Source organism: Falco biarmicus, chromosome 5 (genome assembly GCF_023638135.1).
Source record: "Falco biarmicus isolate bFalBia1 chromosome 5, bFalBia1.pri, whole genome shotgun sequence".
Taxonomy (NCBI): Eukaryota; Metazoa; Chordata; class Aves; order Falconiformes; family Falconidae; genus Falco; species Falco biarmicus.
Window position 1 is genome coordinate 45,211,392 of NC_079292.1, and position 25,519 is coordinate 45,236,910.

General features: G+C 37.1%; 1 protein-coding gene across 5 annotated transcripts in view; it reads right to left on the reverse strand.

Moving 5' to 3' along the window:
* ANO4 (anoctamin 4) overlaps nt 1-25,519 on the reverse strand; it is a 198,186-nt gene that overhangs the window by 63,502 nt on the left and 109,165 nt on the right. For 4 of the 5 annotated variants that reach the window (XM_056341686.1, XM_056341687.1, XM_056341683.1 and 1 more), the window contains exons 5-7: nt 14,337-14,437; nt 11,105-11,149; nt 6,311-6,442 (exon numbers count right to left, since the gene is read on the reverse strand). In XM_056341686.1, the coding sequence (XP_056197661.1) occupies nt 6,311-6,442; nt 11,105-11,149; nt 14,337-14,437 (278 nt within the window). Of the gene's footprint in view, nt 1-6,310; nt 6,443-11,104; nt 11,212-14,336; nt 14,438-25,519 lie in introns of those variants that run through there. The other variant, XM_056341688.1, reaches the window with a different exon arrangement.

Here is a 25,519-nt window from a genome sequence, read left to right on the forward strand (position 1 = left end):
TGTACATTCTCTTTGGTAATTTTGCAGGTTGTACAAACCCTTTAGGGGTAAATTTAGCTCTTGAATCTTTGTGTAACACCCATTTGGAAAAAAAAAAATCAATTTATTTTTGAGAAACAAAAAGTAAGTACAGGCTATTTTCTGCTGTATTAGTAAGATATACAAGCTGCAAGCTGAACACCCATGGTCTGGTTATAAAGCCAGGACGTATGCATGCACATATCAATGGGCACCTTTTCTCCATGGGATACCCAGACACAAACATTTGATGTCTGACACTTACCATACCAAAAGGTATGTTCCAAGCAAATGCCTACTGCTGGAAACAGTACAAACTAAAACCACAGATGTTGTCTGAAGTCATACTAACTATATGAGAAGTGTATTCTTTAGTACAGAAAAATGCCCAATCCTCTGCACTCCCAGGGAAACCACTGGTGGTAGCTAGCTGTTGTTGGCTAAGACAACAGCAGGTTTCTGCCTTATTTAATATCAGAGAAAGAAAATCATCAGCTGTAGTAACAGCATAAGATGAGCTGGCAGTATTCCAGTGAGAATATTACCAAATGTCCCTGTTTATTTGTTTGAAAATGGGTGTATTATTATTATCAATTTCTGTTTATTTTCATTTTGCCTGAATTATAAGGCTGCAGCTGATCCACCTGTTTATATAAAAGAAAATGTTTATTAATGGTTATCAGTGATTTTTCACATCATGTGCCTAAAGCAAGATTGCTTTGGGATGAAGAATGTATTAGCGGCTTTGTCTGTTTCTTATTTGGCACATCATAACCTCAAAACCGCTGAAGTAAAATAGAGCTGTTAAAGTGCTGAATCTCTCCTCTACCTTCCTCTGCCCTTCCCCCCAAATCACCCTGCCACCCAAATCACTTCCTAATTTAAATTAGTTCACTCAGGAATATTCATCTGAGAGAGAATAAGCTTTATGTATTTTTCAGGAATGCCCTGTTTCATTCAGTTTGCCAGACAATTAAAACATTGAGAATCAGAGAGAATTAGAAAAGTCCATTAAAGGGCGTTTCCAAATTTTGTTGCACAAAGATTTGTTTAATGGCAGGAATCTTACAGAATTGTGTTTCCCTGCTTATAAAAAAGCTATTTGCAAATGTATAGTTATTATACTGTAAATGCATTTAAACACAAGAAGGACCATCCTGGTTCAAAACAGGTAAGTGTCCATGCAGTCCTGTGCCTCGTCTCCAGTGGTAGCAGCTCCCTGACCCATCCATGATCTTGGGGTGAAGCAGCTCAGGGGGACTTGGGCATAGATCATCTTGACAGGGATGGGATTTATTAGGGACGATCTGAGCATCCAGAGAAAGCTTAAAAATCTAACTCTTCCCTGAGAGACACCTATCTTAGAAATCTGACAAAGATACTGAACAAGATCCTTATGTACCCAAGGGAACATAGTATAAATGAGAATAACTCCATTAACTTCTGGTATGCAGGACCATTTTTTTTTTAAATTAATCCAGATACTGGCCTAATCCTCCTAATTATGTGAATTTTTAATCTAATTTTCACTGAAGTAGTAAATATTTATTTTTAAGTGGTTCATCCAATTATATATTAGATTAATATTTAACCAAAGAGTTTATCTCCTTTGGAAGAAAAAAAAAGGTGGTGGGGAATAGCTCCTGATACAAAGTTTGAAATCTCTAATCAGGAATTAAAAACATTTTCCTATGTAGTATACAGCTATCTAAGAAATTGCAGCTAATTACTACTGTTACTATTCCCAACTGACTAGCAGCTCACTACATAAAATAACTAAGATGCAGTAGAAAAGTAACTAATTCTCATCATGTCTGATGGAAAACATTTTTCACATACTGTGAACTGTGCATTCATGTAATAAATAATTTTCAGAAGAAATGCTTTGGCATAAATAAAGCCCTTCCCAGGCTGTGGCTGCAGGAGAGAAAGAATACTCTGAAGTCTATCTTAAAAATTATTATTTTGTATTCCACACAATTAAAAAGAAAATGTTTGCCTCAGCCACACAGAAGCTTCTTTCCTTCAAAAAGAGATTTCCTACTACTTAGGAAATAAGATTAATTTTGGTATTCTTTTTTACTGACAGCTTTGTGATATACCCTATAAAGTGTGCCATAATCCCTTTAAAACAAAACCTGAAAGCATGCTGCAAAAGTTATAGGAGTATCTTACAAATGTGATTCTTGCATTTTCTTCTTCACCTGTTTTGGAGGGAGGGCAGATGCTTAGCTGTGCCTCCTGAAAGAAATTTAGTTTTTTTCTGAAAGCTAGCCTTTCTCCACATCTGGCCTTTTCTATCTGAATAGGAAAGAAAAATGCAAGAAAGAAAAAGATCATCAATATGCTCTACTAAAATTGCACATATTCATTGTACATCAATATTTCAAAAATATTAATCCCTACTGAAAAAAGGTCTGATCAGGCCTTGCTGGTTTCAGTCTTAACTATTTTCCTTCCCAGACTCTGTGTGGTAAATATTGTCAGTCATCTGTCTTTCTATGCCTTTAAAAGAAGCTACCACAAATTAAGACCATGTTACAAACATCATCTGTATCAGACTGGAGACCTGGATGTGAAAACTGTAGCTGAATCAAAAAACATAAACTGCCAGTCTTTGATGAGGTGGAAAAAAGTCTGATGCTGCAAAGAAAGGAAGAAATGAGGAATTCCAGACCCAAATTGAAATACTGCAATATTTGGACAAACATCAGACATGGACAAGCTCATACAGATATTTAAGGAATAGTATTTTAAAAAACTAAAAGCACATGGACCCAGGAAAGAAGGATGAATTCTGCAACCTCTGGCTATGGTATGGGGCAAAACCTACAGCAAGGACACGGAAATCTTTGTTGAAAACTCAGTATATGGAGATTTATACTTCCAAGATGGTTGTATTTGTAAATGATTTACTACATGCTATTAAGCAATTGTTCAGCATATCCTGGAAAAACATTGATTTATGACAACACAAAAATCCTAGATATGTTCAACTGGCAAAAATACATATCTTGCTCTCCAGAAATACTTGTACAATAGCCAGAAAAATCCTCATTAATAGTGTAATTAAAATACTGATTATACATTTTAGGCTTCTGTGGCTATTTCTTAAATAAGTTTAATGTACTTCCCCATTCATCTCTTCTTCTCACTTAGGATTCCAGTTTTGCACGAAAATTTTATCTTTTTAGTATAAATTCAAAAACTGTACATAAGACCTGATAAAATGCAGACACTAGTGAAGTTTTTCAGCTACCACCTTAACACAGTACACAAGGACTGAAAGCCTTGCATTTATTCTCCATTCTCTGAGGACTTCAAGTACTCAACGTGTTACAAATATTTGCCTTCCTCAAAAAATGGCCCTATGTTGGATGAAAAGTCTTGAACAGCACTGAGGTCAGTCAGCTGAACACCGGTGTGGTACTGGGACCCTCCCTGTCCTGTGTGTGTTCTGTCTGAATCAGTTTTGTCACAACTGTGTGGTGGAAGGGGATTACATAGTCACATCTAAAAGCCCAAGTCTATGGAAGAGACCGTTACTGTTATTCTAGCCTACAGGATGAGGTACTTGAAGACAATGTGAACTCCACAAGTAACTGCCCATGACAATTATGTAGTCTCCATTATAATTGCATTTTAATGGCAATATGGTATGGTAAGAGCACTCTAGCAAAACCTTAACTACACCAAACATAAAGATGCATGGACTTTTCTTACCACCGCCAAACTGCAAGCTAAATTTTTGTAACATTATTGTAGATGATAGTTCTTCATTTCTGCAGCTCAAGAATTCCAGTATCTTCACATTCCTAAACCAGTATTGTGGGTCTCTGGGTTAGAAATTTAAATAAAAATCCTGAGAGTTGTTTTTTTTTTAAAATCATTTTATATTAAATTACTAACTTTTTTAGTTGTTAAAAAGCAAGTAAAAGCTTATGTAAATGCAACAGTGACAACTGAAAACTAAAGCTTTAATCTCATAAAGAGGCAGGATTTTATCAGCTTTGGAGCATTTCTGTTACTGTTCCGAGTAGGTGACAATTAATTATCAGTGCTGCACTTGTGAGGATTACTACATTTAGCAGTGGGTAGAGGTGAAAGAGAAATAATTTTCTCAGTGATCAAACCCTCATCTGGCACAACTGACTCAGACAAATAAGGTGCCACTCACAGTAATTGCTACATCATTTAATAAGTTTTAGGGTAAACATAAATGCAAAAATCCTTTTCTACTCATACTGATATCATAGGTGGGTATCTTTACTATTGGCTTGTTATATACAGATCTTTCAACAGGATGTTTATGTATATCTTGGAAGAAACAGCAATTTTCGCAAAGTAAGCAGAAATTTTGTACAAATTGAACTCCAACATAATACACTTCTTGACTGTTAACTGATACCGATAACCTTATTCTTCTTAACTCTACATTTTCTATCATTTGATACCTGTACTCCACAATCAAAGATCAAAAGCACATACTGAAGATGTTCCTGAAACGCTCTGCTTACCAACAAACCCTGAAATTCTTGAAACAATTAAAACGCCTGCATGCAACTCACTGTACAAATATTGAACAAGTCATTATATTTCAAAATTCTATTGAAGCAGAACAAGAGACACAGCCAACAGGCTGGAGCACGATGGGAAAACAAGAATCCTGTCAGAGCCAGCACTTTCTGGGAGGAGGGAAGCTCAGCCAGCATTTTTTCAGTCCCCACAGAGAAGGAAAGGAAGATTATACAGAAAGCAAAATGGAAAATGTCAGACCTGCTGGGGAGTAGAGCTTCAAAGTCTGCAATGATGTAAAAGAAGTGTCAAACAACAGTGGGGAATGTTAATGAAACTAACACAGTATTTAATAAATGCCTCCTGACAGTTTACCAACACAAGCAGGAGCAAGGCAGAAGAATGAAAATAACATTCTGGATCGTATACGCCAATTCTCCTTCCAGCTACAAAACCCCTTTTTTATGTGCTGTAATTTTAAGGGAAGGTAGTAGTTAATATTACTATTAATAAAAATATCAATCCAGACATCCCATTTTCTTTATTTTTTTATCATCACTGATATATTCTCAAACTAATTTGCACCTACTTTTCCTCTTGCAGGACACAATAACTGCTCAAGTATTGGAAGGCTCTGTAGTCTGAACCTGATTGTCTGTTCAGGGCACAGACATGTAATGGAGATAACCATGGCTGGTGACTGGTGCTAGGAGCAGAGTTCTACTGAAATCTGAAATTCCCTGGAAATTTGCACCTGGGGTTTTTTTGTGTGATTTTTTTTTTTTTTTCCTGCTGTGTTTGGAAAGACACTACTTATGGCAGAAAATGTCTATTCACTCTGAGGCATTTAAGAGCCTTACACCAACTTGGCTCCTCTTTGAATAAAATCACATATTTCAGATTTTTAGACTTTGAGCTGCCTGTAACTCATTCTATGTTTTCTGTTAGTACCCTGGTCTGCTGCCTATTCTTCGTGATTTTGCTCCCAATTAGTCAATGATTGTTTCCCATTTCACAAACACTGTAACTACCCATAAGACACCCTCTTTCCTCAAAAACTGACAACCTTGAAAGTCAACATGGGATCTGAAAGTCAAATGGGGCTTCTTCTGTTTTGCATTTTGCAAGTGAATGAAGGCTTCTAGTAGTCAAATGATTTCTCTAGTGACATTGGTGCAACACCGGTGCCATTGGTAGGCTTGAGCAAGTGTCACTGGTAGGTCTTAACACTAGAATTTTGCAAGCAATTTTGTTTCCATAAAAGTGAAAGACAGAGAAATAATGCATCCCCACCCCCTGACATTCTCTGCTTTCTTTAGAGTTCTGCTTGTTCTACAGTCATAACTAGAAATGAAATGCAGTATCAGTTCATTTTGACTGTGCTAGAAGAACTGATTTTGATTATGCTAGACATAGAAATGCTGAAAAAAAAGTTTTATCACATCTTTAAGAGACAAAGAACAACTGCAATTCTGACCCAAGACAGAATTAGACATTTGACTACTCTAGGGATGTAATTGAAATTCCAGTGAAACAAAATTAATTTTTCCATTGATTTCCTTTAGCTTTGAGCAGGACATTTAATTATTAGAAATGTAGACATTTCTAGATAGAGACTTTATGCTCTCTCAGGACTCTCTATCTCTCCCTTTTTGTGACAAAGAACTGATTTGAAGCCACTAGTCTTTAAGACATGGACTAAGAAATTGATTTTTTCCAAGGTGAATCCAGAAGGAAAAGTTTTAATCTTGTAATTAAGATATAATAAAATACTCACTGATGGATCCTTTGTTGGCTGAATGGAGCAGTATAGCAGTCATTCTCCTCCAGATCTGGCAGTGTCTCCTTGTCCAGTTTCATTGGCTTTCTAGGTAACCATCCTCGAAACCTGCTTATTTGTTTCTCGATCCTGCAGCATATGAAAAGTGTGAGCATTTGAGACAGTGGTTTTTTACTACATTACAGAGCACTTACAAAGAACACATGCTAGCAAACTAGGCCACTTAATATTTACAGCTAGAAAACATGTAATATCTTTTGGACTTTTTCGAGGCAGACCAAATTATACATGCCAAACTTGATTATTAATAACCAGCTTTCAGAGAGGAGCATATTATTTTGTCTCAATGGAAAAGCAATGCTGATGGTACATGCTGCTGTAAATCTTAAGCCCAGTAAGCTCTTGGCAACTGTCTAAACCTTTATTTCTCAGCTTTTCAGTTCAAATTTCAGGCTTAACTGACACATTAGGCTTTGGACATATAGACATTAGAATAGCAGACTGTGACAGAGAGCTTTGGCAGCTAAAGCACAGCAAGTTACATCTTTTAACTGCTCTTTGTGTGGATTCTTACCTTGATGCTATCAAAAATAGGCTATTTTGTTCATTTGGTTCAATTGTAGTGTCTTGCAATACTACAATCTCCATAAAACCAGAATACTCAGTGCACAGATTAACAGCTAAATGCTACACAGATTCTTACATTTAGAAGGTGAAAGCAAACCAAGATCAAGCTGGAGAAAAGGGAGATTTAACTGCAACTTCACTCATGCAAATATGCACACTGAAATGAAGGGAAAGGGAATAATCAGAGTTGATTGGAGAAGACAATCTAATTCAAATCCAAACTAAAATGTTATAATGAAAAATACATAAGAAAGATGAGGTATGTCTGGCACAATAAGCCCTACTCTCTTAGAGATTCCTAACAACTTCAAGTCCTAATCAGTGATCCCTGACTGTGAAAATCATAGACTACAAATTATGGACTATGCACATACTTCAGTCACTGGATGAATCTTTCCAGGAGTGGAGCTAAAGGGTGTGAATCAACATCCTTTGAACTTTAAGTCCAGTTCTGTATGAAGCTCAAGGACTGGAAATGTAGTTGTTTCTTTTCTTGTGACAGCAGTCAGCACAATAACTCTATGACCAGCAAACGTGAGCTCTGCACAGTTACTTTGAAGGAGGGCAATCCATACCCAAGCATCCGAGTGTGTGGGAAAATGACATGAAATTATTACCTACTTCCAATTTAAATGCATATAATATTTCCTGGAATATTCAGCCTTCTCCCATCAGGTATTTTTATTTTGGATAAGAAAGCTAATGCTAATTTTTAAACGTGGGCACATTTCAAAATTGTAATCAAATTAGCCCTAATTGTTTTGGTACCATTTGTGTATTCCTGTTCTGGGAAGGGGCGGGGGCAAAAATCTGCTATCAGGACCATTTGAAAGAACTAGAATGTGTATGGGAACATAACATAAGACATACTAAATTAATCATAAACTCTACATGTACAGTGTTTGCACTGGCCCAGCAGTTCAGAGCACAAGAGGAGGTAGTTTGCAAATGTCTGTGTCTGAGTGCAGGCAAGATGTCGGATCTCAGGGCTGTAAAGGCCCTGACCAACCGTAAATCTCCAGTTGCAGCATCCAGTTGTCAGCCTTAAGCTAGGCTGTGCAGACACTGATAGGAATGTCAAGGGGAAAATAACTTCTCTACAGAGGAATTCCCTTGTCTCTTGGCCTCCAGATTTTCCTCTGTAAAGTCCACAAGCTCTGCATTACTGCATATTTGGCAGGCATAGTGACTCTGGATATGGAAAAGGGAAGAAAAATCAGGCAGAAACATTTTCTAAATATCCGTGCTTATTTGTTAACTGAAAGCATTTGAATTAATACCCTTGCTAACCTGCAATCCTTTCCCATTCATCCTGCAAATCAATGTGCACATTTGAGATACCCTTGCTGCAGGTTTATCACACCATGCATGCATGCACACCGGAACAGAGTGCTTTCCCCACTTAACAGCAATGCATTATTCATGTTGGCTTCTCACTGAGTGTACCCAGAATTTGACTAGTTTGCGGCTCCCAAGGCTCAGATTACTTGGCATGCTCACTGAGCCTGCTGGCAAACAGGTCTGTGAAGGTTGTGAAGCCTTTCTGCAAGGCCCAGAACATACAGTACAGCCATCCCTAGGGAAAAAAAACTAGTTATCTCCTTGGAGAAGAAAAATGACCAGATTCTTAAATTGCCTCCAGCTCACTCCAACAGTGCCATCAGCCAGCAGCACAGGCTTTGTACTCTACAGGAGCATCTCTGAGAAAAAAAGCTGAAAGAGTGGTGTTGGTGCTAACAAAAACAGACACACAGTGTTAAAAATCTACTACACTTTATCACTTCAAGTCTTATCCGTGCCTCACTTTCCCTTATGTAGAAGTTTAAATACTGAATAGGGGAACAATGTTTGGAAAGCAGAGCAACCTACACAAGAACAATGGAGTACATGGAATGATGAGGCACTGCTAGCCACAGTGACAGAGGAGTGGAAGATATGGTAATAATCTCCTTCTTAAATTCCTTCTTTAAAAACACTTGTTAGCCTCATAAGGCAAAATATTATTGTCTTAATTCACACAGTGTCTCAAAGACAGTCTCTTCAATCCTGCCTCCGCTTTCCAAGTCCAGTCTTTACTCAGTATCCTCTTTCTGAAGATACGTACTGTGCTTAACTCACACAAAGAGTTTCACAAATAATTTCAAAGAAACTGTTTTCTCACTAGGAAGTGGGGTAGGTATAGAATAATTTTTCAAAGGAAACAGGAGGTTAGGAAAATTAAAAATATGTTTTGGATCGAGACAAATTTTTATCTGTGGGTCAGCTTTGATAGAGCTTTATGTATATTGTAGTGCTAGATACTGTCTTAGTTCAGTATTTAACCACTGTTAAGGTTAAATACTGTATAGGTACCTGACAACCCTCCTTGCCTCTTAAAATGTATTAGGGGAGTTTTGTTATTTTAAATATTGAGATCACCAGAATTTTTCAGAAAGAAAATTCAAGTCAGGTTGACAAGTTGCAAGTGATCCACTTTGGGGTTTGCCTTGTAAAAAAAGTCCTCTTTAAAATAAATATTGCCCCAATGTCAATGTAATGTTCAGCATAGCTCAAAAAATGGACCAAAGCTTCAATTACTTGTAATCTTCACTGAACTAGGAGTAGAGGATATATATACACTTTTATTGAAGCTGTATATCTCAATTTCACATGTATGAAAATAAAGCTGAATATGTTTTCTTTTTTCCCCACTGGGACTATTTGGTTATAGCTTTTCCACCTCAAGTAGCTATTTATAGACCTGAACATAAAATAAAAATTTAATTTAGCCAAGTGTTCTCATCATTCAGGAACTCAGATACCAGCAAAAGATCACACCTCTTCCCATACTGCCTTCAAATCACATCCTGACTCATAAGAAAATGAATGTAAAGCAAAATTTCATACACTACACATAAATGTTAGACTCTTCACCTACTCCTTCCTATCTACTGCTTTAGTCAAAGCAGCCATGTCTTAATTAAAATCAAGACAAATTCCAAAGTTAACAGCTGCTATAGTAATTATTGTAAGGTGGGGATGGAAAGTGGGGGAGCATCAACAAGCTTCAGAAGAATTGTGTGCTGACTAGGTAAAATGCCTTAGCTCCACAAAGTGTCCATTTAGTGCTTAATAATATAAGAAAGCAAATACTATAATGTGAGATCAATGCTGGTACTCTCAAGTCACCAGCACACTGTGATGGAATTTAATATACAAAATGCTTTTTATACAGAAGAGTGAGAATATGTGATTTACTTTCCCATGGGTGTTCATCTAATGATGTTATCTGCAAAGTGATGCAGTTGTTTACTCTAAAATGCAGATTTTTCAGATTTAATTTTTTTCTCTCAGAGATTCATGGGAATATTTCCACTGACAGAGTGGAACAGTAAATCAAATGCTAGAATCTTTTGAAAACTGCATCAACAACACTGTGGCATTAAATGCCAACATCTGATCTGGTCTTTGCCAAAGCCTATATATCTTTCAGGCTTTCTGGAGACATTTTAATTTGATTGTCCAAAGTATCAAAAAGAAAATGCAAACTGCAGCATTGGAAGTTTTTCATTGCATTAAGTCAGACATAAACCAGACAACAAACATAACCTTAAAGATATTTAATAATTGAGTGAAAACACTTCAGAGATTCCTGAAAAATGCTCGTCTCTCAAGCTCAATAATGTTACACCAGAGATGAACTTGGTTCATTGCCTTGCTATCTACCAACAAAGTACTAGGCACCCTTACAGACAAAGTCATAAATAAATAAATAATGCCACTGCTATTACAAGTAAGCAAGGTGCATGGAAATAGAAAAAAAAAAAAGCAAAAAAAGCTGTAACTGTGGTATTTTAACCCCAAGAAACTCCCTAATAAGCCACACGAAAAGAGATAGTGTTTGCATTAACATACTTAATCTTCTTTAGAAGACTCCATCAATCAAAAGATATTTCCTTATTCCTAAAAAAGGCAACACCAATAAAATTAACCTCTTTCACAGTGCAGGTGCCTTAAAAATTCAACTTCTGTATTTGTTTTTGAAGGTGTCATAGTGTGTAATTACTCCCTCCACCCTTTACACAAATGCAGCTAAAAACCTTTTCTTCCAGCCTGACATCAACCATTATTTTTATTATTGGGTCAAATGAACATAAACTGGACTGGCATCAGACTTCTACTCACCTATTCATGAACTTGTATCGGCGGTGCAGGTAATAGATTTTTCTCCTGGAAGAACAGCAAAAATGAAGCCAGTCGAGAAGAAAACCCATCGTCAGTTACAGTATGAACTAGCAAGGAAGGAAAGGAGATTGAAGACAGAAGCCTGTAAGAGGTGGAGGAAGAGACTAAAAGAGAGATTAACAGAACTGTCACAGGAAGCCACACAAACTCTGGTGGCATTTGAATTGCAAGATCATCATAATTTTCCCATTGTCTTCTCCTTTTCTGCTATTTGTCATGTGTGAAGGTTGGGGACCCAAAGATGTTTCTGTTTCAAAGTAGTCCATAAACTGCTGCAGGAATTCTATAAGACTGATACAAACATGGATAAATTATCTCACACCCACTAGTGAATTCTTAAAGCTGTATTTGGTGAAAAACAAGGGGGAATCACTTAGAAAAGCCAGGAAAGCAGTACCTGATGCTGCAATATGCCATAACACATGCAGTACCAACTGGAACCAGTGCTTGCTCTTGGAATAACATCCCTTGAAACAGAATATAGGCTACACAAGCAAATGAACATGTTCTTGGCACTACCACCACCCCTGCCATGTATGCAGCCATTCCCTCTGCCCCCTCATACAGGCACAGCTGATTTCTGTTGTCAGTGCAATAAGCTGTGTGGGAGTACACGCAAGTGAGCAGACAAGGGTGCATGAGCAGACACATGCTGACCACACTCTTGGCCTGCTTCCCAACCAGCCCTGCAGGGCAGAGTGGCCCCTGTGGAGATTCAGAACAGCGAGTCCACCTCACAGCCTACTCTGCTGCTGGCAGCTCTTGTTCTCCTCACACATGCCTATAACACCACAGCTGTCAGGATTTGACCCTTCACCTTCAGCAGAGAGATCACATCTTTATGAGAGTTAAGAAAATCTGAGGGATTTTAGGTGTGGGTTTGGCACTGATAATCCTTGCTGGAAGATTAGGGTGCCTGCCTGAACTCCAGTTACCTCCTCCAGAGGTTGACTTTGTCATCCACTGAAGGTCATTGCTAAATCAAGGTGGTTTCTGTGTATTCTGAGAGGTTCCATTGTGTAAAGTTGAACCGTACCATGTCTGGAAAATGAAGTGCTCACACCACACATATTCTGAATATTCTTGTGTAGTACATGCACTGTAGGAATGCTGTTAGTGCCTTGGAAGCAAGCATGCTTGGGAGCTTTCTATAATAAGATAACGATGCTTTATGAACTATGGAAAAAAATCTGATTAGTATTCCAGGTTAATTTTCAGACTTAGAATTTAAATAACGCATAATATTTTGACATTATTTTTTGTTATCAGTGTCCATATTGTGCTGGTAAGGTGAAATTTGTAAAACAATTTAATGTTGGCCGGTCTCCAATGTTTGACCAACTCCTCTACGAGATGGTACTGTTTATCTTGCTCTACTCAGGAGGAGCAGAGACAGGTCAAAGCTAAGTGTTTCTGAATATGCCATCCACTTCTTGATTTTGTTTCAAATATTCAGAGGTAGCCACTGTTTTGGCATCCCTGTTTCGAAACATCAAGGATTTTATTCGCTGATGCACGGACCTTGGACAATTCCAGCCTAAAATATCAGGAACTGTAAGTAATCAGCAGCCTTTAAAACAAGGGGTTAAAGAAGGGCACCTGGAAACAGGCAGTCTAGACTAGTGGACATGTTGTAAAATGCTGGTCCTTGGTTTTAAATGATAAACAGTACTGTTGCTCTTAAAATAAAATCTAAGAGCCTGCCCAGCAGACATTAATAAATCACCATGATTTCCTCTTAGCCATACTGTAACAATTCTCTATCTGTGGATGTGAAAAGAATGAAGCCATGGTCCTGAAACAGGTAAAGAAACCTTTAGTATTTTCAGTGCATTCTATATAATCTGTAAGGCATCTACTTTGTTATCTGCTGAGAGTTAGATTTCAAAAATGGGACTTCAGATCAGGAAAGAACCAGCTGCTCACAGTGACCAAAATCTGAGTTCCTGGTGTATTTCTTAATCACAAGACCTTCTACTCCTATGGGGCAGGTTAATCTCAAGTGCTGCAGAGGACAGAGGAGGTGCACTTTCGGCTCAGCCCATTTTTTCCTATGGCTAGAACACTTTTTTAAAATAATATCAGTATCTTGAAATGGCTTGTGATAGTTTATCTATTTTTCTCTTTAGCACTAAAAGCACAAGAAAGAATACTGAAGATTTGCTGTGAAAATGAAAACCAAAATACATACAGAATAAGCCTGCAATTTTGTCCTTAATTCGTATCCATTTTTCCTAGCAAGTTCTGTACTGCTACAGCTTGTATCATACCAGAGGCACTTTTCATCCTTAAATAAGAAGAAAACAGAAGAAATCCTGCAAAGGACACCAGCTCTCTAGTTGCATACTCTGGGTATGATCCTTTTCTTGCTCAGGAGTAATTCCATTAAAATCAATGGAGTTACACATCTATAAACCCTGCTAACTGAAAGAAGAATCAAAACGTCTCAGTTCATGGGTTTTTGTCAGTTCCGGTGGAAGTCTTTATGCTATTTGAACAGTTCCAATAACCAGCAGAATAAAATCAGTATTTTACATAGAAAATTTCATAGTCCAGCATGCAAATAATATTAAATAAATTATAAAAATAATCTGAATAACAATGTGGAATGAATTTGGTTATCAGTAGCATTTAATATAAGTTTTTTATTTTATCCACAGAATAAAGTACTTATATTCTGATTTTTCTCCTGTTAGGTGGTATACTTATTTATAATCTGTATTTCCATAATTACACACTACGCAAGCAATTTATAGGTGCTGAACATACCAGATACGTCCAACAGACATGCACCTTCTGTGCTGCCTTACGTACCTGGATCTTCTTGACTTCCCATTGATTTCAATGAAATGTCCATTTAAAAAACAGCAGCGCACAAGTATGCAGGGGGCTCCAGCACTGAAGGGGTTAAAGGGCCTAAGGATAGAATACCCCATGAAAACAGCTGCACTGCTACAGCCCACCTCAATTTCAAACCAGTACTGTACTGAGACTGCAGACATTGAAAAGAAACAGCAATGAATATGATACCTAAGATACTCCATTTATATTTTCTGAAGACGTGTGATATTTTATAGAAGAGCTTTTCCATGTGCATTTTGGTATTATTATTACATTAGCTTTATAATATAGCGTGACATTGGAGGTTGAGATAAAATACAGTTACACCTACCTGAAAGGCATTCTTACATTCATTAGTTCAGCGTATTTGCCCAGGACCTCCCAAGGGGCATGCAGCTTCACAAAGATGATATCACTGTTTGTTAGAGATGACTGCAAAAGAAAAACAAAACAGCCACCAGGGTTTACTTTTTCAAGTAAAAAGAAAGAAACTATGGCCAGTGGTCAATATCTATTTTTCTGGTCTTGTTTCACCCCTCCCGCTTCCCAATTCTTCCTCAAACACATGTAGTTCTACCAGCATTTTGTCAACTCATTTTCCTTCTGGTTTTTCTGAAAGCCATGCTGTGACTCCATTTTGGCCTGCGTGTGGCTTTCTTCATGTAGAAAAGAGGGCATGGAGGGGAGGCTGACATGCAGTTGCAGGTTACCCAAGTGTAGGGTGGAAATAAGATTGGGGGGTAAATCTGGGTCTGAAAGCTTGGTCCTGAACTTCAGCTAAAAGCAAAGTGGCAAGTCAGGATCTGATTCTGCCAACTGACCTGATTTTCTGCACTTACACAGAAGTGCAGCTGTGTGGAGGCATTATCTAGCAATCAAGGAAAGTTTGTATGACAGTGTGATCTTGTTGTTGCTCCACATGGTCAAAACAATGAAGTCCCAGCTACAGAGCCATGGTCTCCAGGTTTCCTTCCTCCAGCTCCCCACCTGGCCACATGAATTCTGAATGTTAGAACTAAAGTCAGCAGGAAAAAGGAAATCTGATGCTGCCCCAAGCATAGTATTGTACAGATTTGTTGCCCTTGAAGATCAAAAGCCATGACTATGAGAGCAAGATCTCTTCACAGTGCTACCATCTTCTTTTCCAGGGGTTGTATGTAGTGTGAAGAGAGCTTTATGTAGGGTATGCACACCAGAATGGCTGTTACCTAGCAGAAGGCTGTTTGACAAAGAATAGAGAATATGAAGTAAAGAGGAGAAGGGGAGAAATTTAGCTCTGTTTGCACTCAGGAGGAGAAACAGTGCTTTAAAAGAAAGCTACAGCAGGGTTGGTTGGAGCTGATGTGGGAACACAACCAGCCACATGTTAATAGTCAAAGATGAATTGTTCAAATTCTAATGAAAATCAATTAAATTATCATAAAATTGCATACAATACAGCTTTAGACAACTGAATGGATGGCATTAACAGGCTGTTACAGGCTGAGTTCAAGGAATACCCAGGAAACGGGTAAAGGTGTACAAGGTATGAGAAAAGGAAAGTGTGAAGGCTGAGAAAACCAGGCAAGAAAATTGTTGGCTTTAGGGATGATTTCCTAGGCTTTTAGACACTGTACTATATTAAATGTTTCTCATACTAATTCTTGATTAATACAACTTTCCAGGAGTTCTTAAATCTGATATTGTTTATCTGGAAGCTACAGTGGCTATATGGGAGGGAGGCTGGCATTTATACTTCTGATGCCTATTTGATTCTTCCATCCACTGTCCTGACAGATGCTGAAATGATGAATATTTCAACATGAAACGATGTAACAGCAACAAAATGTCCCCAAGAGACTTGCTTCAGAGACAATTAAATCAGTTGTACTCTTTCCATTGGCTTTTATGGATGCTAAATCAAGCCTCTAATTATGTTTTTCTTTATAGGTACATTTCACAAATTAGCTTTTATTTTCCCATGAGACTTTAGCAAGTAGATACCAAAACCCAAAGACTAAGTTCTGCTAATCCAAAAGTTTCCTCAAACTAGTCTTAAAGATGAGGTTAACTGAGCAGTGAACTGGCAATTTGATTCATAATTCATAATTCAAACTAATAAATAGCTCAGATTTAAAAAAAGCAACATCAAAACTCAAAAGAATTCTCTAATAAGCCAAATATACAGAAGGAAATATGGAAATATGGCCCTGACACACCAATAAAATTTGAGAAATGGAGAAAATTTATTAAAAAGAGCCTGTAAATTTAGTGATGGTTGTTAAACAGGAAGCTTATAGACATTTTCCAGCACATTGTAGTTTAAGCCATAGTAGATATGGCAGACACAATAACATGGGCTTGTAGAGATGCCATTTCAGAAGTGAACATTATCTTCATCTAAATTTGATTTCTTATCTTCTTTTCACATAGAAACACAAAAAAACTTCCATATAGTTATCACAATACAGATGTTTAAAGTATTTTTTACTTGATATCTTGTAACGTTATTTTATCAGCTTTCTCAAGAGAAGATCTAGTCTGAAAACTTTTGGGAGGTTCAGTGATTTTTAAGAAGAAAGAGATAATAATGCTAAATTATTAAATAGAAATCCATTTCTCTTGGGTTTGCTCATGGAGTGTTTGTAAAGGAAAGCACTAAGAAAGCCTAAGAAAATCAAGATTGCAAAGAGAACAAGGCCAAATGGATGAGTAATTGAATGAAATGTCACATTCACTTAATCTAAGGAGAAAATAGCTAATCAAAATACCTGGGAAAAAAAAAAAAAAAGCATCAAGAGCACCATCTTAGTTACAAACATACTTCAGTGAATGAAATCTCCTAAACTCTCTTTGTTAGATTAGTATTTAGACACAGTATCCTTTAGCTTTAAATGTCTCATTGAGAGGAGAAGAGCATTCTTCTGTTGTAACTGACTTTCAAGCCTTGGTTCGTTAAATGGTTTGGAGAAGTAAACTCAATTTCACATTACGGGAACATGCAAACAAGTATCAATGTAACATTACTCCCTTTGGAAATTTAAATAAGACAACTATTGACATAAGCAATCTGCTAGAAAGTGATAACCAGATGATGAAGGAAGAAGAATAATAATGAGGGGGACAGACAATGAGATAATAGACTTTGCAAAGAAAAAATGGAGTAAGTGTTTGGAATTGACCTGTGGAACCAGTGCCTATAGAGTTATCACCATACGAGAATTACCAGGTCACCAACATTCAAATAAATTGGTTGTTTCAAACTGATTTCTTGAGAAGGAACATCCATAGCAAAATAGATTTTCTTCTGGTCAATAATAACATTCTTGCTGGTCTTCAGAGCAAAACCCAGTGTGACAAGAGACTTATTAGAATCAGAGGATTACAGACTAATCTAGGTTGGAAGGGAACTTTAGGGGTCATCTGGGTTAACACTCTAGCTAAAGCAGGGCCAACTTAGATTAAGTTGCTCAGCGGCTTGACACATTGAGTCCTGAATATCTCCACAGGCAGAGATTTCACAGCCTCTAGACAACCCACTTACTGAACTGGCTGGAGAAAATAATATTTTCTATAGAAGAAGTGTACTCTTCTCCATAGAAGTATTGATTGAAAACTAGAAGTTTCTAGACATGAAAATTCATGAAAATTCAAAATGTCAGAGCAAAGATGGCGTTCTTTATAAAAAAACTTCTTACAAGAACTTTTTTAAAACTATTTTTTTGATTGAGAAGCACTGGCAAGTTGTATTTAGTTTAACTGAACTCTAGATCACCAGAGTCTGGGTTACAGAAAGTCGATATACAGTGAGTACAATGAGTTTCAGTGATCAATGACATTGGTTTACCATTTTTCACAAGCTGTAACTTTTCCCTCCTTCTTCTTTCCACTCCCTAACCCTCTTCTACAGCTCAAAATAATATTCCATAATTTCTGAAAATATTGGATCAGTATTTGATAATGAAAAGTTTCTATAGCCCATATCTCTGTATCTGAGACACTAATTCCCAAACTTTCTGCCTTCATTAACAAATCACTTTAGTACCGTATCGTTGCAGCCAATCCTAGAATACAGGCACAATACCATAGGCCCACACACTATACACTTGCCCTTCAGGTAAGACTACCTTTTTCTTTTACCATTAAGTTTATACAGACATTGTATTTCCCAAAGAAAAGCCAACTACAAATGTGTTTAAAAACAAAGCTCCACATTCTTTTCTAGTATCACTATATAAGGAGTGGAAGGGACTGAAGTGGAGGCCATCTATGTACTCCAGAAGGTGAGTTACAGTCATCAGCTAGGCCAAGGAAAACTGGTAAAGGGCAGGTTCTTATTCCTCTTCTGAAAGCGGGCACGGAGTGCTGTTAACTGCTGTTTAAGTCCTGGCTACAAAACTCATATGTCCTCCTGCAGGCATTCTAACTCCTTCTGATGGCAGGATTCAAATATATATATTCATTATTGACCTGACTGTGTTCATTCTGAAGTTGTCATTAGTCCGAATGGAAGCAAAGTTATGCTGACATTGATTGTCTCTTAAAAAAGCTCACATTTTGCTGTATTTGCAGGCTGTCTTCCCGGATAGAGGCTGCAGATTAGTATCTTTTGTCAAACAACGTTTAGAGCATTCTTCTCCAACAAAGACTTTTTTTAGTTCATTATCAATAATATTGTGAAGTCATTTTAAGACAAAAGACTGTCAGACCCACCCTTAATACAATCGTTTCTTGAGTCTAAAAGTTAAGAGAGTTGAGAAAAAAGATTCATAGCATATAACCTTGAAGAAGGATAAAATTACAGTGTCTCCAACTTTATGGTGTAATTGCTTATTTGCCTTGAGGCTACTAGGCAGACAACTACAAAAAACCAATGCTCTTATTTATGTATGCATATCAATATGGAAAAGAAATCAGGATTTACTATTAAGGTGTTTTCCCTATCATCATTTAAGAGAATACTCGAGACTGGGGAGCTCCTCACATTTAAAACCTTCCTCATAGAAGTAAAAGGAGATAAATAAGGTTTTGAAACAGATCCAACAACCAGAATTAAACGTTGCCTACTTTAACAAGACCCTGCAAGGCAATTTAAGAAGCCAAAAGGGGAAAAGTTCTTTAATTTTTGGCAAACAGTTTATTTCTGTTAACACTGTAATGCAGGAAAAGTCAGAAAATGAGAGAAAATCAACATAAGTCCTCTAGTAACTATTCTCTCTATAATCAAGCTCCATATGATGTCTGAATGCAGAGTAGTAAACAGTAACTGCTACAGGTTCCACTGTGTTTGAGAATTACTCTGTTATGTTAACAGCACAGATTGATTTGCCATGTGGTGTGAATTAAGTGGAAAAACAAAACTCAGTAAATTTTAGTTGATTAAACCATTCTTCCTCTGAAAGAACAAAGTAAATGTAAATTCACAAGGGTAATTCCATACAACTGGAAAAGCTGCAGTAATATGCTGCCAATACTTTCCAAGAGTACATATATTACCACTGGATAGTTAGTTAGATACTGTCAATATATGTCCAGTTTCAGGGAAAATGTTACATACTCACAAGCATTAACCTCCACATGCATGGATCAGAGTAATCTAATAAATAATAGCCCCAATATCTTTCACATAGATACTTTCAATCAAAGTACAGGTTTTGTGAAAAAGGGGAATATGCTGCTGACATTTCAATTAGGATTTTAAGAAGCTGTTGACTTACAAGAAACTGTAGGGCAAAAGCAGTAAGGATGAAAACAAGAGAAAAATAAGCAAGCCTAACTAATAAATAGGAAGCTGTTAAAACAATTTTGACGTAAGAGGACACTGACATATAAAATAGAGAATGACTTCATATAAGAAGACAGTCATAGAATCATTTAGGTTGGAAAAGACCTTTGACATGATTACAATTAAAAATTACTGTTATATGGAATCTCATGATAAAATTTGATGATGGGGTAAAGCTCTGTTTTCATTCTGCAAAATGCCTCCAGAGGTTCAGCTCCAGTGGAGTTAGTAATGCAGGCAGGTGGCTGCCTGTTGCCAGCATTCAGGCAATGTGTCATCTAATGCAAGTCAGAGCAGGTGTCATTGTTACAGTGCTTAATTTCTGGCAGCAGTTGACAGGATCTCAGTGCCAAAACAGAACAGAGTTAGTAACAAGGGGGAACTTTGCAAATGTCCCTTCATGTAAACATAAATGTGTGAGTGGGCAGGTAACTTCAAGAACAGGGTAGGTTACTTGAGTAGAAGTAAAATGCAAATACTACCTTGTTGCTCAGGTTTACTGTGCAACAATGAACTTACAATCTGCAATACAGAGATAGAAAATCCTTCGAGACAAGAAACAACATAAGAAAGGATGTCAAGGATGCCTTTAATTTTAACTAACGTCATCTGAATCGACAGAGTGGATCTCACAGTAAGGTAACTTAGATGTAGTAAATCTACCATAGAAACAATATCTTCTGACTTGGACTCCACTTTCTAGAGAAAAGGATTAGAAATACCTGCAGCATGGCCATCTTAATGGAGGAGGTTGATATGACTGTGAGACAAGAGTAAAAGACTTCTTGATAATCCCTTTAGTAAATACTGAATGAATACAGGTTTGACCCATCTGGTTAAAATTTTGTGAGAAAACAGCTAATCATATGGATTTCATCTGACAAAGAGATAAAACGTATCTTTTAATTCCTCTGGACTGGAAAATTACTAGAAAACTGTGAAATTAATTATTTGGAGATTTAAAAATGCAGATAACACTTCTGAGCAGAACACATTATTTGACATTAAGTCTCTTTTCATGAGGCATCAGTTATATGCTGCAATTTCAAATTAAAAATGTTAATATTTTACACAGTGATAGCTGAGATCATCAAACCTTGTTGACTGTACTATGGACCAAAAAAGTCTCTTACGTGCAGCATTTTACTTTTGGCATCACAAACCATTAAAAATACATCATACAACTGAACCACATTTTATCAAGCACCTTCCTTTGCAATTTATTCTAAGTGTAAAATATAAACCAAATATTTTTTCAGTACAGATTTATGTCTCATTAATAATTTTCTGAAGTAGAAAATGCTTATATTTAATGATTTGTCTATTAAATATTCATGTTTGCTTTTAGAGGCTTATTGGAGAAACATTACTTTGGCAAAGAAAAAAGCAATTTATTTTCTGTCCAACAGTTAATTTCACAAACTTAATAATCAATCAAACACACAAAACATGCAGGCAGGCTTATTATAGCTTTTGCATACAAATAACCTAGATGAACTGTACAAGCTGCTTATCATAGCATCATAGAATAACAGAGGTTGGAAGGGACATCTGGAGGTCATCTAGTCCAAACCCCTGCTCAGAGCAGAGAGAACTAAAATGGTTTGTGGGGAATCTCTCCATGGATGGAGACCTCACAACTTCTTTGGGCACCACAGTGTCTCTGGACAGAAAGGTCTCTACTGACCTCCCATGTGGCAGAAGCATTTGCAACAGCCCAGGTTCTGAGCACCTGACTATTCTCCAGCAAGGTGAAGCTATTTGGTTGTTCAACTCCTTCTTGAGAGACTTGTTTCTCAGCTCATAAATCAAGGAAGACAAGAACTACTTGGTGACTATCAACCTAGATTTCAAAGTCAGCACTTTTCAGGATGCAGTGAACTGTCCTGCAGCTCTCTCTTACAGTCTGTATACCTCTGGATTTGACAGTGTAATGCAAAATTCTTTCTAAAGAGAAACACCAGTGAACTCAACAAGACCACAGCTGAGGAAGAGTCTACTCAAAATGACACTATCAGGAGAAAGAGACTTTAGTTCAGTTCACATGGCACAACGAAACCAAGTTCTTCAAGTTAGCTACATATCCACAACATGAAGAATTACAGGGAGAGATGTCAGCCCTGGCTGTGGAGGGAGCAGCGGGGTTAATGCACGTGCATGTTAGCATGGCTGATTACGTCGGGTGCTATCCCATGCTGATGTAACTTCAATACCTGCTAAGTTACTTGGCAACACCTGGTTGGGCAGACATATATCCCTCTGCTCTGCAGAAAAGGGAAAGTCACTGGAGACCACTCTGACAGCACCTTCTCAGACTTAATGTAGGTCCCCATTTTGCAGGAAAGAAAAGGCACCAGAGACAATGCAAGACCCAGTTAAATGAAGGGGAAAGATGCATGTGAAGAATGTGAATCACTCACAAGTCTACCAGTTACAGTTCCCCATAAACTCTGGTAGTCTGGGTGACTCAAATGCCTGTTCCCTTGACTCGCATCTCAGTTCTCTGTGCTTTGCTTATTTTACTGCTAGGATTATTAGAATTGGAAAGAGTCTGAGCAGTCATCTTCTGATAATTCATCTCACACTGTTCAATTCAGTGCTGCAAAACTCTTCTCCCTGGCTCATTTTAAGGCAGAGGCACGAGCGAGCCATTTTCCCTTTCCTCTTCTCCATTATACAAATAATTGTTATATTTGTTTAGTAAGATGGCGGCAGTGAGTTTTTGAGTAATGCACTCTGTAGTCTTACTAAAGGTACTCAAGCGATCCGATGTATTGGAAGGATGTAAACAACAATTTTACAAGAGAAATTGCCTTGGAAATCTGCCAAAGCATGTGGTAGAGCCACCATCTCTCCAGATAGGACTTTCTCACCAAACGGAAGTGCTTTCCAAAGCAAAATAATACGGTGAGAATAGGCTTCATTACTACTGTTCAGCTCACAATTCAGATTAATATAATTAGGTAGATTTACCTTTTTCTAAACCCCAAACCATGCTCAGAATGCTCACAAAAATTTCAATACACAACACAACAAGAGAAAAAGACAAATCCATCTTAATGTGATGGCTTCACCAAGTCACAATTTCAGGCTGATCATGAAAAGAAACGTTACCATCTAGTGCAGAGAGGAAATTCCTAATAATTGATGTCTACGTGAGTTTTCATCTGTCTCTGCTTAGCTAAGCTCAAAGTAATTTGATTTCTGTATATAACTAGATCATCTGATGTTACAAAAATACACATCGGAAACAGGAAAAAAAAGTTTCTTAAGCAAAGGTAGCATAATTATAATTTAACTAGAGACAAGATGAAATTGAAATACATAATAATATCTCTAAACTAAGAAGGGAGAATACTGGATCCTTCGTGCATCTCTGTATAAATCCTATAATTTGATGGATGTGCTTTAAACGAAACAAGGCCAAATTATGATTTTACTTCGGACTGTTCTGATTTGTTGTGATAAGGCAATGTCCATACATGGCATAATGTACTGATAAGGCAGACACCTAAACACAAGCTCCACTATTGACCAATTATTGCCATTACCAGTATGTCTATTGACACAAGGTGCTGGATGAAAACACCTCCTGTGTGACACAGAAGAGCAAAGCAACACCAGATGGAGCTCAGTATTTCAATGCTTCAGATAAATGTGATAGAGGACAAAGATGATTTGCTCTGCTATTTCAGAGCTCTTATGTGAAGATTTAATGAGAGGAGTTACAGAAAACAAGCAAGTCTTCTTTTGCTTGAAGGTCAACTTCACTATCACATGAGGTAGCATTAGTTTTGATCTGATTGCGTATGTTGCAAAGTGGTGATACTAACCCTAAATTTGTTTGCTGAATAATATTGAAATCTGAGATCCCTATGATGCTGTGAAACTAAGGCCACAAGTAACACATACACTGACAAAGAATCCCCCTTTTATAAATTCCCCATCTCCAAAGAGATGAAGAAATATTACTTGTTTTTAAGAAGTTCCCAGCTAGCAAAAGGCAGATTGTTAAGAAAGTGCAAACATCTTTGTTATCTATTGACAGAAATAACACTATGTGTAAATGTTCCTGGAATTTTTTATTTTGCCCATTTTCCATAGAGGGCTATGTCTCTAAGAGCTGCAGCAGAGAATTCACAGTTCAAAGGTGAAACATAAGTTACCAAAGTGTATTTTAGCCCTGTAAAACTATTCAGATACTTTCATTCAGTGTAAAACTTTGGAGTAGAATTGAAATTCTCACCTATCATACCTCTGGAACTAGTATACTTACAGCAATCTGTTTCATTCTTTTATGTGGAGAAGTGTAAAAATGCAACAGAAAAATAAGATAAAAAAAGAAAAATAAGATAAAAATCTCATTTCAATTAATAATCCTCGTTTTTCTAAGACTTTGTAGATGCACTATTACAGACTTTTTCTTCTTTTAGAAAGATTTCCTGACAGGAAAACTATAATTCCATTAGATCTTTTTTGAAAAAGAAATCAATATGGCTTATACATCAAGGGCTCTATAGCTAATAATTCAGTGATTTTGTTGAAAGGAATTTGCTTATAACCAAAACAGTTTGGGTCCAATGAATATTAGAAAAGATATTTTAAAAATGGGGGAAAATCCTTAGTGTTACATCACTAGACAATGGGAAAAAAAATATCAAAATAGCAGAACACTTTCTCAACAAACCACCACTTAGGGAATTATAATTTTTTTCATACACTGCAGGCTGTAGTTCCTGTCAAATATGTAAAATATAGTGCCTAGCGTGTATAATAAATAGAGTGTAGAAACGTGCTTTTCATCATTTGATGCAACTTTACAGAGTCCCTATAATTACTTCTGCTGTACAAACACACATACATCCTTCATGCATAACCTCTTTCAGGTATCAAAACCAGACTGGTGAGTTGGTTAGGGAAGAAATGGTATTAAAATTGTATGGCACGTCCTTATCTATGTTCTTGCTACTAGCTACTGAAAGCTGTGAATTATCATTATCCCAGTGAGACAACTGATAAATTTATTTCCTATAATAAACTTATTGCCCTACTGTCCACAATTGCCATACTGCTCTTCAATGAGGAAAGAAAAGTTAAATAAATAATGATTTCTGCAGCATAATATTTTAAAGCAGTTCCCCCTCTACCTTTCTCTGTTTTACACACACACACAACTGACAAACTGGTATGTTTGTTTCAGCTTCCAGAATGCCTTCTCTCTGTATTGTTTGCTTGTCTCCTCCACTTCAGTCAACATCACTTTTCTCTTACTGGGTTCCCTCAGACAATCACAGAAGGCAACTAGTCCTACCCATCACTCTCTGACTGTGTATAATATACAATGGAGGCATTTCCAATGTCAAACCTCTGCCAATTACAGCCTTTGGAGTACAACAAATTACAGATTTCTATATTTTTTCAAACCTCCGTTTGAGAAAGTTAAGTAAAGTCATCTTAGCCTTTGAACTGGAAGAACCTTGTATAAAATAAACATATAAAAAATTCCACAGACTACCAAGGGAAGAAGAATGTGGGAATTCTTGATTTGCCCAGATAGTATTTAAGTACAAAATGGGAGCAAATTGAAAGTTTTCAAAATATTTTTGTTTCTAGCAGCATTTAAGTGAAGGGCCCATCTAACACTGATGCCATCTCCCCTTTAAAACATGAAAGGTTAACAGGAAAATATCAAAATACCAACAAGGAGAGAGCTCTGAATAACAACTGAGCAATCACCACTACTGTACATG